The sequence below is a fragment of the Blennius ocellaris genome, assembly GCF_963422515.1.
Source record: "Blennius ocellaris genome assembly, chromosome: 12".
Lineage (NCBI taxonomy): Eukaryota > Metazoa > Chordata > Actinopteri > Blenniiformes > Blenniidae > Blennius > Blennius ocellaris.
This window is the reverse complement of record NC_137661.1, coordinates 11,501,805-11,516,316: the sequence shown is the minus strand read 5'-3', so window position 1 is coordinate 11,516,316 and position 14,512 is coordinate 11,501,805. Positions and strand designations below refer to the sequence as shown.

Genomic DNA, 14,512 nt, shown 5'->3' with positions numbered 1-14,512 from the left:
ATGAACTATCTTCACTGATTCACTGAAGAAAAACTGCTCCTTTTACATAAGCCGACTTCCCCACTTTGTGGTTTTTTTCTTCTTTCTTCCTCTCTCTCTTTTAACGTGCAGATCTGAAGTTTGACCTGAACGCATGTAGATTTGTAGATGAGCCATTACTTCTGCCATCCATTCACTTTCAATCAAGTCCATTCAGATTTGTCGGATTTGCGTTGGATGGGTGGTAATGAACCCCTGAGAGAGCTAAGATGATGAGAGTGGTGGTGCTAGCACTGGCATGAAATATGGAGCAAGGTGATCCAAGCTGTTCATTATGTCGAGGAGCCACACAAGACAGGGCGCACCACAAGAGGACTCGCAAAGAACATGAAGAGCGGGTGGGAGAACGTGTGAACATGTGGGGCTACACAGTTACAACAAGGCTTTAGTGGTGGAGCTTCGCGCAAATTCGGACACGGTGTGCATTTATGCATCAACTCTGTGTGTGTGTGTGTGTGTGTGTGTGTGTGCTGGAAGGTGCCTGGAAAGATGGCCGGAGAGAAATGGTAGAGGGGAGGATGAGGATTTATTAATATGATATCGAAGGTGGGTGTGTGTGTGTCGGTGTGTGTGTGTGTGTCTCTGTCGGTGTGTGTGCTTTCGAGTTGGCCAGCCTTACCAGCAGTAGTCCAGAAGATGCGGGGGCAGCACGGGGATGAAGATGTGCTGCCAGTACATGGGAAAGAGCAAAGCAGCAGCGCCATGGACACATGCAGTTAACTACATGGAGGAAGAAACAGAGAGGACAAACTCAACAAACCCTCCCATAACAACACAAGAAAAGAAAATCAGAAAACTGCAGCAAAACACCCCTCTATGCTCAAACTTTGCTCCGTTTCACTTACAAAAAATAAAATAAAAAATGTCCCCAAAATAAAGAATAGCAACAAGTTGAAAAGAGTTAAAAAAAAAAAAAAAAACTTCTGGTGCTCTGCTCTTTTTTGCTTGTATTTCTAATAGATTCCTCGAACTTCTCAAACTGCATTTCTGCACTGACAAACGACTAAATATGTGATTCAGAATTTAAAAAAAGAAAAACTTGAAATAAAGTTGTGATGTTATCAGTTCTTCTGTATGTCACTGTCTGGAAAGTTGAACATTTGTCAAGCATGGGACTATTTTAGATAACGTCTGCACTTCTTTCAGTTCCGTCTCGTCTCCTAGTAAAGAATGGTGAATTATCGACACAGAACATATGTTGAAGTGTTGCAGTAAATATTGAGATATTTTGTGGTTGTGAGTGATTTCAGAAAACCATCATAATAACAACCTAAACAGCAGCTCCTCGTTTCAGTGGGTTCACCTGATAGTTGAATTTGATTAATGCATCAGACTTTTATTTCAAAGATTTTTACTAAAGAAAATCATTGATAAAAATGATTGACATTTGTACATAAAACCATTCCAAGAGACAGTATGACCAAATATTTGCGGTGTCTCTTGTAAGCCGTATTTACAATAGCAGACAGGGTTGCACAAAACTTTATATTCCTTTCAAGTATTTACTGAATATATGTCTTCCACATTGATTTTCATTTTTACTGACAAAATGGCAAATTGAAAAGTAATGCATCTTCGAGGAGAAAGATTGGAGTTAAGAAAGGATTATAATAACTCAAGGGTCAAACAAGTGGTTCCATGACATAAACCTTCGAAAGAGTTTTTACATTAACGTGTGATGATGAACACATTAATTAAAGCTGGTCAAAAGACGACAGAATGAAAACAGTGCTGAAAGTAGACAGACACATCCGAACAGAAAAAAGACATAGATAGACAAGAGATACATCAAGAAAAGTAGCACTCGTTTTACACATTAAAAACATGAATCCATTGTTATCCTTTGGATTGTATCGTGGGTCATTACTAAGCTAACAATGCAGACACTATTCACAATTTGGAGGAATTCAACGGTAAACGTATATATTCTGGCCCGTTTTGGCATGCAAAAATATGAGCCCCTTCAAACTCTGGGTGTTACTAATTAAACGCTTTTTAAATCAATGTCAGTAAAAAAGGCGAATGTGCTGTGACCTGCACAAACGCAACAAACGGAGGCCAAAACAGTACTGACAGCATACATAAAAATCAAAATTACCCCAACCACTGTGAGTGAGAAATTAAAGGAAAAGATATGGAATAATTAACCCCTTTCTTTTTTTAACAAATAATGAGACGCGATCACGTGAGGATGACATTGCTTTTCAAAGAGGGTTTTTACACTGTCAAGCCAACATTACACACAGAATTAAAGTCATTGTCTTCCATTGTCTTAAAGCCAGCATCCCCTTCTTGACATCTCGTCTCTTGAAAGCCGAGCCATAGTAATGACCTGCGCACACACATACACACACACACACGCACGCATACATGCGCGCACACGCGCACACACAGCAGGAGAGAGAGGCGTTAGCTCATCCCCCAGATTAAAATAACATGATTAAATATGGAAAGAGAACAGAGGTCTGAGGGGCTCCTGGGGGACTTCATTAGGGCAAATTGCCAAAGAATGAAACATGAGTTAGCCAAGAGAGACTGCGGGCTAGGCCAATACCACCGGGACCCCGGAGGAGCAGCCGCTGTTATACTGCTGCAGCTTCACAGTCAATGTGTGAAGCGGACACACACTATCACACACACACACACACACACACACATCCACACATAACTACCAGGAGACCCCCTGCTCGCTGACACACACAGTGTCACAATTGACTGGCCAAAAGCGGGTGAGCTTGGCGGCTGTAAACCACCACTGCCAGTGGAAAAGAGAAAGGGCCCCACCTCTATGAATACACCCAAAGATCAAACCTGGACATCTGAAAAGCTCACAACAAAACATGTGTGTGTGTGTGTGTGTGTGTGTGTGTGTGTGTGTGTGTGTGTGTGTGTGTGTGTGTGTGTGTGTGTGTGTGTGTGTGTGTGTGTGTGTGTGTGTGTGTGTGTGTGTGTGTGTGTGTGTGTGTGTGTGTGTGTGTGTGTGTGTGTGTGTGTGTGTGTGTGTGCGCATCCCCTCCTTGCATGTTTGTCTTAACTGCATTCATTTTTCATATTGGCCAGTGGGAAAAAAAAAAAGAAAAAAGAAAGAAGCAATGATCTTTTTTTTTTATTGTCTCAGTGCAATCTCTCATCCACCCAGTCCCACAATAGTTAGGACTTAATCAACATTTAATTGGTGTCTTGCTCTGTGTATCTGCATATGCATATTTCTGCTGCCTGCTGCCTTCAAATAAAACACAACAATGCCACGCTCCTGTCAGGATTAATTCCCCGGCAAACAGTTTTTTTTTTTTTGTTAATTCTGAAAATAAATCAATGCTATGAATATTAATGTGTGAAAGTGAAGCACTTGGTGGAAAAGCGACGATCAAAACCATCACATGCTTCTCTGTTTTTCCAAAAGCGAAGATAGCAAGGGCCCATTAAATTGTGATGAAGAGAGGTCACCAATCTAGAGGTGGGTATACACATATGCTCACGTGTCACACGCGCACACACACACACACACACACACACACACACACACACACACACACACACACACACACACACACACACACACACACACACACACACACACACACACACACACACACACACACACACACACACACACACACACACACACACACACACACACACACACACACACACACACACACACACACTAAGTGGAGAGCCAACAGGCGAGTGTATGCCTCCTCTGGGAGTGCGAGACAAGCCCCAGCCATTCACTGGTACCAGGAGGTAATGGCACAGAACACCTCGCTAACCAACTCCAATTATCTTCACCAGGCCTCAAGGTGAGCCCCCCAACCGGCATGATTTACTCTCAGGTTGAAAGTGAAAACAGGAGTTTCTCTCTCTCTGCTCCTCTTCTTTTCAGGCTGGGTGGCTGGCTTGGGGGAGTTCGCTCAGAGGGGAGTCTGAAACTAAGATAATGATTTATAAAGCAAATTCAGGTTTGGACTTTAATTTGCTCTCTCCAAAGCGATAGCGGGGCTTAGATAAGGTAACTTGGAGGGAACTCCAGAGGAATAGTTCACATATTTGCTTCTTTTAATTTAGCTTAATACAAATCCCGGTGTCCTTGTCCAGGTTTGAGACCGAACGAAGCAAAAAAGAAAAAAGGAAGATGAATTGAAAGAAAATGAAAGAATAAAAAAAAAAAAACCAGAAGAAGAAATCATTTTCCACTTTTCTTCTTCATTTAGGAGGGGGGCTTCACATGAGAGTGGGTCATGAGAGGCTAAGGCTGATAAAATATTTGCCAGGCTGATAAATAATAGATGAGTGGAGCCAAATGGCTTACACGCTCCACAAAAGACCTGGGTGCTTAATATTCCATTCAATGGAGAATCACAGATACAGTCCCCAAGAACAAATACAGGATTAGGTGCCGGGTCCAGTCCTTGGGGACCAGGGCTCTGCCCGGTAATGAGGGGCTGCCTGCCTCTTACACTGACTGAGTGTGTGCGTGTGTGTGTGTGTGTGTGTGTGTGTGTGTTGCCCCTTCCTCTGAGAGAAGCTAACCGATTATACAGCAACAGCCTGCTTCAAAAAGCAGTCAAGGTCTTTGGTTCTGCCCTGAGAGCTTTTTAGTGCGCTGTAGCAGAGACAGTGTCCACGCGAACACTGGTTTCCCTACGCCACATTCAATGAGGCTACAGGAGGGACAGACGGCAAAACAGAGAGACGGAGACACAAAGAAATGGGCAGCACAAGATCAAAGTTAGAAAGAGGGACGAATAAAGTTAAAGAGGTTAAAAAAAAAAAAAGTTTTAAAAAAAGCAATAACATTAGTTTTGTCAATAAGATTGTCTGGAAGTGAGTCATTGGCGGACTCTATTCTCAACTACATGCTATTTGTAAAGACCATGCACTATGAACTGAAAATGTTTTACTTTGAAGTATCTCCAGAGGTAGTATTGCAAAGAATCTATAAGGGGAGAAAAAAAATTGTAGGTAGAATATAGAAAGAGAGATATATGTATGTAATATATGTAGAGGTGAGACTCGTGTGTTGCATCGAGTCTATCTAATATTAACTTTGGAGTGTCTTTACTGAATAAACTAGAAGTTTTGTTCCGTGTTCTTGAAAAAGCTTTTCGACTATCCACAATATGGGCTTTTGTGGAATGAGCTGCTGATCCCTTACCTGTTTAAGTGTTAAAGCTATTAAACATAATTGCTGATGACCATATTTGCAATACAGAAGCTTTTAATTGTGGGTATGCATTTGGTACATTAGATACATTAGCTATAAAGTTGTGCTGACACACAAAATAGTGACCAAAATAGAACAATAGATATAATAAAACAACAACATGAAAACAGTTTAATAGTCAACGGAGGGAGAAAAAAACCCTACAAAATCACTCTATCAATGTTGAGTATGAATCGTCTCATCTTTGCATGTAAACTATAGACTCCTTTTTATATGCGTCATCACATTCAGTTGAACTTATCACTCTACAAATCCCCAATAGCCACATCATCCTTCAACAGTGGTGTTTCCTTAAAGAGCTTGGACCCTCCGGAGACCACAACACAGCAAGCCTGAGCTCTGCAGGCTGTCAGTAAACTGACTGTTTCCACCCACACCATTAGTCTTTACCTGAGCAAGTGGACATGTGAAAGTGAGCACAGACACAAAAGGGAGAAACGCCTACTCCACCACATTCACATATCATTTTACATACAGTTTAAAATAGTATTGTCATGAGTATTGAGCCTTTTTTACCACAATGAGGAGATAAACACTATCCCCTCTGCTTACATGATCCACTTTCTTGGAACAACTTGTAAAAATGGCTAAAGTGTAGCGTGAGCAGAATGTGATAAAAAATAACTGCTACAGGCAATGTAATTCAATATGACAAGAGGAATGATATCAACGGGGTCGCTCTTGACCTCCTCACACCAGCTGTAAATACTCATTTCCCTTCCCTTTCTCCCCTTTCCCTCAACACACAAGCACCAAATTCAAACCTCTCTTCTCCATTTCCGGATTCATTGTCATCCAAACTTGCCATTACTTATTCTCTTTACCTCCTCTCCTCCTGCTGTCCTTCTGTCCATTGCCACCTCTCTTATTTTAGTGCTGTTAGCCTTTCTCTCCCTGGCTAACTTACCAATTACCCAAGTTCTGCTCTCTCCTCTCTTGACAAAAGCTGGTGTCAGACCCAATACAATACAAGCATGCCCCAAACAGGTAGGTGGCAAGAGTTGGGAAGGGGGGGAGGGGGGGGGGCATTGGACAACTCAAGAAACAGCAACTCCAGGCCTCCCACTCACGCATACAGTCACCAGATTGCTCACAGAAAGACATAAGGCATAAGGTACACACATCTGTGAGTACAGATGACAAACACAAAGAAGTGCATGTAAAAAAAAAAAGACATTAACACCCACAACATGCACATACACAGACGCACTAACACAACACGCATAAATCCAATGGGGTAGAGACAAGTTTATCATAGAGGAAGAAGATGGTGAACGAGGGGAGCGAGGAGAAAGAACGAAGCACGAGGAAGATGTACAAATGTTCTGCCGATGCCTACCAACACAGAAACACACCGAGACGCACGGGAAGAGGGGGAGGCAAAGTCACGGGGAAAGAGACGAGGAGCCAAAAGAGGGTGAGAGACAGATGGACAGAAAATGATATGTCTGAGAGGAAGAATAAGTCAGATAGAGAGAAAGAGAAGAGAAAGAGACAGACAGGAGTCAGTGGGAAAAAGGGGAAGAGGAACAACAGAGGAAAAAGGCTGGAAACAAGAGAGACAGCTGGCACTCTGGGGCACGTTGGATGGATAGCGCCTTGTTAGCATAGGCCTGACAGCCTGATGAGAGGGCTGCTGTCAGCCGGCGCCGGGGCCGGGGCTGTGCGAGCCTAGGCGATAGGCAGGGCAGAGGCTAGGCTCGCGAGCTGAGGGGCCTCGGCAGATGAAAGATACAGGGGGGCGGTGGGGTGATGGTGGTGGGGGTCCTCCCAGCTGACTAGTTAGAGGAAGGGCCGATGCTGCCCTATTATACGGGCCTATGACAAGGCTGCACGCACGGCTGGCTCCCGCCCCTGCGCCACCGCCAAACGGCCTTTTAAAACAGCGGTACCGTTCACCTCCGGTCACGAAACGGCAATAAGTCAACTGACGCATTGTTGTAAGATCATGATTTATTCCTTTGCTTTTGGCTGCTGGTGAGACGCGGCAGCCATGTACCGACAGGCCGACATGGTGGGTTCACCAGGGGCTGGAACACAGGCAGCAGCGCGCAGAATAAATGCACTATATCTGCGTGCACATGTATGTGTGTCTATGTGTGTGTGTGTGCGTCGTTTTCTCATTCCACTCCCTCTTCCTCTCTGCTTGGCTGAGATGCTGGACAGGCGGAGGTGGTGGAAAAAGCGCCTCGATGATACTAACGATGTTACTAACAATACCTTTTCTCGCACATCTTCTATCGGTGGAAAGCAGACTATAGAAATACTACCCGTCCACCCAATGACTGCCAGCACTCACTTTCGCAAACATCTTGACAAACTCCCGACATAAATAATATATCTCTCATCCTTTAAAGGTATTTGATCATAAGACAGTGGTATGGATAATGAGTGGGGCTGCTTTCAGTTAAGTGTGTATAAACTTAAGAGAGCTGGCTTGAAGAATCATAGCAGCCACTTCCACTTGAACGAGGAGGTCAAATCTTCCTACCAGCAGAAAATAACGCATCACACGAGTAGTGATAGCACCAGGCCCGCTAGTAATCCCAGTGGAGATGTGAAAATACCTTTGTACTACAGTGCCTGACATATATCGCTACCAAAACCAAAACACCTCTCCCCGAGGAAGACGAACAGATAGATGACTGGATGAAGAATAGCAGAGGATAAAAGGCATACAGAGGTAAAGGTCTGACGTGGAGGCTCTTAAAATATCTTGTCAGCATATATTTGTTATAAAAACAAGCCGAGATTTGTCTCAGAGCCGCAGAAAAGTGTAAATCACAGACAAAAATCACCTCCACACCTCCCCCCCCCCCCTCTGCCTGCTCCGAAGAAAAACACTCTCACCCTTGAGTCTGATAATTTACATCATGTACCACTTGTGTCACAGCACGGTGTGTTGCCGAGACCCTGAGTCGAGGTGCTGTTGGTCTGAGGAGCTGAGGGGAGAAAGGTGAAACTCTCTGAGGGCTGGGTAATTCTTTTTTTTAACAGCTCCTCATGATGCTCGCTCCTACGGGAGACCTTGGGAACTTTTTCCTCCAGCACCCACCACGGGGCCCCTCCGGCTGTGAAGTGTTCTGCGGGCTCGCAGATAGGCTACACCACAGATACGGATAGACCTTGGATGACATCACTTCCCCCACCGATCTCATCTGTCATAAACATTTGGCTCTGCCTCATCGGCCACACAAGATAACAGGGGATGGAATGAGGAACAGAGGGAGGGAGAGGGGCGAGAGACACAGAGAGCTCTACTCCCTCATAGAGACGGACAGAAATTACTTTAAATTATCTGAAAGGCTTTAGACGTGTAATAACAGATAATTTAAGGCTTTCTGTATGTTGCGGTTATTGGAGAAATGGTCGCATGTGATCCAGCTTTGGAGAGGATTTCACAGCTTATCAGAGCTTTGCGAAACTGATAAGTGCAGGATTTGTTGTTGGTGGTGGTGGTGGGGGGGGATCAGTTCAACTCTATGTACAAGCAGCAGAGCCACGACAGATAAATAGCCTTATCCCACTCATGAAGGTTTCTTATTCTGCTGGAATATTGATGAAGAGGCTCAGGTTCAATTCCGGAAACCGTCCCACACTGAAACTGTACACCATTTGTCTGGTTAATTGAGTATCTGCATTCAATTTGAAGGCAAACCAAATAAAATAAATAAATAAAACAACTTGAAGAGCGTGACAAGAAATTAAAATGTTCTTCCAGACTGTCTTCAGACTTATTTTAAACCTGAGCGTGACAGGTTAGATACAGAATGTGACTGCAGCTGAGGGAGCAACTCGGAGGCGATGGACTCACAGTGCTAAGCTTGCTTGAGGTAATGATGATGCGCCGTTCGTGCAGCATACTGGCGTAGAGCTGCAGCATGTTGTTGATGTCCACAGCCACAAAGTACTCTGTCAGGTTCCTCTGGAGATAGACAGGAACAGAAGGAGATTCCGGTATATAACAAACTGTCCTCACACAAACTTGCCTACAGTAAATTGTCGATGCTCCAGGCTGTGGAAGTGCCAGAGTGTGCCATGCAAAGACATCTAGTACCTTACTGGCTGAAGAAAAAAAAACAAAACAGACTTAAGACTTCATTCTTGGCAGATATTACTTCTCAGGAAGAAAATTATGGGGAAGCAGCTTTTAACTACGTAGGGGGCTGTTATTCCTTTAACATACTCGTGTTTAGAAAAGAGGGAATCAATCTGTGATCAGACTATGAGACCGTTTCATCTACTGTCCCACGTCATAAAATTTAAACAAAAGTTTAAATAGCAGAAACAGCAAAAAAAATAAAAAAAATGTGTGCTCAGTTCCAGTGAACCTCGTAATACCCATGCCAATCATTGAACTTCGACATTAAAAGTAGGAGCACCATAGGAGATAAAACCCGAAACAAGGGGATGATGCAAAAATTTCAAACGGTGACAAGTGTATTTGATTAAAAACGATTACAGGCAGAGATGTTTTCAGAAGAAAGGGATTTCTCTTTATCTCCTTCTGCCTCTCTCTTTACTCTTTCTTTTCCGTGAATACTTACACTCTCAGGGATAGTTGGCAGTCCATTGATATCCGGGGCGATGAAGTAGGAGTGCTGTAGAAAAAAAAAAGAGAAAAAAACACAAACACGCGGGAGAAAGAAAGAGGGAAGGTCACAAGTGAAGCATAGCACTCACACAGAAGAGAATGAGGGGAAGAGGAGAGAAAAGGGCCGTTCACTTTGTTCTATGATTTATGGCTCATCTTCAGCTCTGTCTATATGAATTGCTGAGCTGGTGTCTGAACTGTGGCAATGCTTTTATCAGGCCTACAGAACAGAGAAAGCTCAATAGCAGCTCAGCTCCCCGTAGACTCAGGCTGGGGTGATGTCTCCGGTGAAAAACTGAGTCTTTATTTAAGCATTAAAAAGGCTCGTGGAGAAAAAAAAACACACGCGCACACGCACGCACACACACACGTACACACACACACACATACACACACAGGTTGTTTGGAGGATCACAGGGCTGCCTGTCTCACTTTGGGAGAGCAGGGCAGGTTCAGTGTTCAGATCAAAGGGGCCTGAGAGAGGTGCTGTTTGGAGGTAGACAAACCACCAAGTGAACACACACTCTTGTGTCTCTCCACACACGCTCTCGCATCCTCAGTACATCTGCGTTTCTCCGGGGCTTCACTCAAACCATCGGGAAACCGGTCCCTTTCTCGGAACACGAGACTCAACATCAATGTTTGAATTGTATCTACGCGTGACAAAAAAAAAAATCGATTACCTTACTTTTGATGGGATGGAAAAATTAACAGAGGATAATAAGGGTCAGCAAAACAATTCCATTACATAAAAGACACATGAAATTGCATCACAAGAGAAAATGAGTGCAGACCTGCAAAACAAATTAAGAGCATTCAAAAAGAGCAACCCGGAAAGAGTGCCACCACCAGGGCAGGAGAGAGTCTGATGATAGAGACTAAATATAGGAAAAAGACGAAAAAGCTCATCTCAGCCAGGCAGAAAAACTTATGGAGAAAACAATACAAAAAAATATTATCTTTATACACTACAATAAGAAGTGACTATATTCATTTACAACCTATTGCCTAACCTGTTGATGGTCAGTGCCATCTTGTGACCTGATGGTCAAATGTGGCACAGCCTTTCTACAACTGCCCCTCACCTGGACATCAAGTCAATCTGAAGTCTGCTCTATTTAAGCCAATAAAACACTAGACAAGACTAACAACAAAGACAATACTCTATAAAGATACTAATCCTCTTGTAACAAACTTCATTTTCCTGCATGTGGTTTGGTATAAAGTGTGCACACAGCCATTATCAGGCGTAAACACTGAATTCCCAGAGGACAACCAGGACTTTAGCTCAGCACAGATGTTGTGCAAACAAAATCTAAACTTAAACCAATATCCAAAGGTTTGACTTTGCCTTTTTTTCTGCTGGGCAAAAGATACATGAGTAGATGATTTGTAAACTCCCCCATCCCCTTATTTATAATAAGGCATTTGTTTGAAGGCTTAAATTACTATGACCCTAGCTATGTTTTTATTTAACTTGTGCACAGCGATCATAATAACCTACTTCAATTGACAAAACATGTATTTTTTATTTTTGGTAACAGTTTCTTCTCATTAAGTTACAACATTTGCACTAAAAAAAAGAAGAAAACTTGATAAATAAGCATTGAATTGACCAGACACGCCCAACTTTGATTCCAGCGACAAGTTCAATATATAACTTTATATGTTATGATTTATGTTTGTATTTTTTTTAGCAGATTAAAAACATAAATTGTGATATTAATATTAATATTTTTGGAATGTGCAAGATGGAACTCTAATGGCCAGTCTCTTTTCTTTCTGCCTGGGAGTGACATGCAACAAACAAAAGTTACGTTTGATGTAAATAAGCTGTTATTTTGACTAAAGTTGGTGTGAGTTAAGGGAAACTCATAGGTCTATTGTACTGTGCATACCTACATAACGACCTATACATCTGTGCATGTCTCATTTTAAAGCTCTCATGTTTGCCTCCTCCCAGGAGTACCACATTGGAAGTATTTATAAACTTAGACCAAACTGGCACTGGAGCGAATTCCTGGTTTTGCATGAAATGATCTTTACTTCTCAGCCATGTTTTATCAATCAGACCAATTCATAGCCGAGCAAACAAAGACTGGTACCAGAACGATTGAAATTAAATGAAAGAGTGATTATAGCTAAATAAATAAACTGTAATAAAACATTGTGGACTTGGGGCAATACTTCTAAGACTTAGGACAACCACCCACAACTACATACAGCGCATCTCTCTCTTTTTTTCCCCCCCTCGTACTCTGTGTGCTAAATAATATTTCCCCGTTGGACTACAAATTTGTGGCATTGTGATAATCACAAGCCATGCTCCTCAACTCAACCCAGGCTTTTATTGGCTGCTTGCTTATCTGATTTTTCTTTCTTGTTCTTTCGAAGACTTGTTTATATAAAAACATTGAAAGTGGGTTAACTGGAAAGGCATCAAGGAGATTTTTTGAGCACAATTGCCTTTGCTTTAAACATAAAGAGAAGGGGAGAGAGAGAAAAAAAAAACTTTTGATATTCAGAGAGAGAATATAGCAGTGTGGAAGGGCATTAATCATTTACAAAGTTTGATTGTTTTCCAGAGGAGAAGAAACATACACCAAGGCCCAGGATAGTTTGTTTTTGTTATATTTAAAAAGATAGCGCAGCTTATTTGGCCAAATTGGAAATCCGTGGCTCCCATGCGATTAGTATAGCAGCAATTTCAGATTTCACAGCAGCCTCCTACCCTCCTCCCTTCTCTGCCGTTCACTCATTCCCCTCCACTCACCGGCTCCTTGCTTCGCTGATCTCTCAGTACTTGCCCAGTGGCAATATACAACTGTTCATTCTTGCACAATAAGAAAGGGAGAGAAAGAGCAAAACAGGGTTCATACATGAAAGGGGACAATGATTCTTCTTCTTGGCTGCCATGCTAAAATAAAAAAAATAAAAAATAAACTCTCTTTAAGGGAATAATTCTGCTTCATCAATTAAATATCAAACTAGTGGCTTCTCCAGAAAGAGAGATGAAGCTATCACCTCTGTTCTCCAGGGCTTCTTTTCCAATGCAGCTCTGAGATGCAGATGAAAAGGTTTTTGTTCACATATACAGCCAGGGGAAAAAATAAATAAATAAATAAAACACCAAAAAATGGTAAAAGAATGTTAATTGACCTTGTTAACCTTGCTAAAGATATATTGATTACTTCATATTAGTCTTGTTCTGTTGTAAATTCAACTGTGTAATTAGATGTGTATCCTGCAGAGACCTTTGCTGCTGGAGGAAAAAAAAAAAAAAAAAAAAAAAATCTACGGTTGCTCATTTAATTGGCCCAAAAAGGGAGTAGAGGTCCCAAGGACAAAGGCTAACACTGTAACTCTTGTGATAGCGTTACACTATGACGTCTCAGCAGCTAAAAATAATAAATAAATACATTTAATATTAGTGAACAAAACAGTAAGCGCTGAGCAGCCCCACCAAAGCCTGCTGCAATCAGCCTGAACTGAGCGGGTTTATGGAACAGTTCCAGGGTGAGTGTTTTATGTATAGGCTGGAAACGCACCGGCGGACACTGTGGGAGAGTTTACCTCGAAAGACAGGCCAGACTTTGAGGGAACCTGAGCTCGTCGGGCCATTTCAGCTTTCGATAAGCAGGAGACATGACGAGTTGTGAACGGACCCTTCAGGTTCAAGCATGAGCGGTCCGAGCTTTATCACAGGAAAACCTCTTAGTGCTACTTTGTCATGTACAAACACATGGTCAGCTCTGGGCCCTCTGTGTCTCTTATCTGTATCTATGTAGTGTCATGTCTTTATCCCCCATGTCCACAATCCGTTTTTTGGGTTGTTTTTCTTACCCAACATCTATTTGATCCCGTCTTTGTCTCGTCTGAGCCTCTTTGTGTCAATTTCATTTCAGTTGGGCTTGATTTATTTTCCTCTTTTATGTCTCCTTTTCTTCAAAGAGTACACAGTATCTTTAGTGCTCCCAGCTCCACTTTTAACTACTTCTGCCAAGTGTTACTTCCTCCTCTTCTCCACAGTCCCCTTCACAGGCGGCACACTGCTACGACTAACCTACCTGTCCTCCGTTCTGTCTCTGCCTGAGCTGTCTTTGCCTCTGATAACGGGGAATACAAGATCTATACCTACCACGCTCAGGTTGACTGGAGTGAAGGGCTTTGGCACAGGCAGATCATAGAGCGAATTCAGCATGTCATTCAAGTCATTTTCCTGAGGGAGTGAAACAAACAACAAAAGCAAAAAAAAAAAAGACATGGGACACACGAATTTTATTTACTTGTTTTGTTGATGTCACGAGTTATGTGTCAATCTTAACAACCGTGCCGGGACAAGTGCTGCTGCAGACCAGAGGGCAATCCTGCAGCGAGGCCTGAAGGGCTCGACAACATCCGACTGACATATGTTTAACGAGGAAATGGCGAGGTTAAAAGACGGCTGCGTGCGGGGCTGCAGACGCTTATTATCCGGTGGCGTTGATTTACGGCCCGAGAGCGGGCTGTCAGTAATTAAAGCGGGGGGTCCCCCACTCCAAAGACGGGGGCTGTAGGAAGCTGTCAGAGAGCTAGTTTGACCACAGAACAGGCTCTGAGATTATTCTTCCAGCATTTATGAGCTCTGTGACAAGACTGCTATTTACACTCAC

General features: G+C 42.8%; 1 protein-coding gene across 1 annotated transcript in view; it reads right to left on the bottom strand.

The window, feature by feature from the left end:
* The window catches only part of dennd1b (DENN/MADD domain containing 1B), a 107,035-nt gene that overhangs the window by 43,140 nt on the left and 49,383 nt on the right, over nt 1-14,512 (bottom strand). The window contains 4 exon segments of the mRNA XM_080506001.1: nt 659-759; nt 9,081-9,191; nt 9,814-9,867; nt 13,999-14,079. Coding sequence (XP_080362127.1) covers nt 659-759; nt 9,081-9,191; nt 9,814-9,867; nt 13,999-14,079 — 347 coding nt within the window.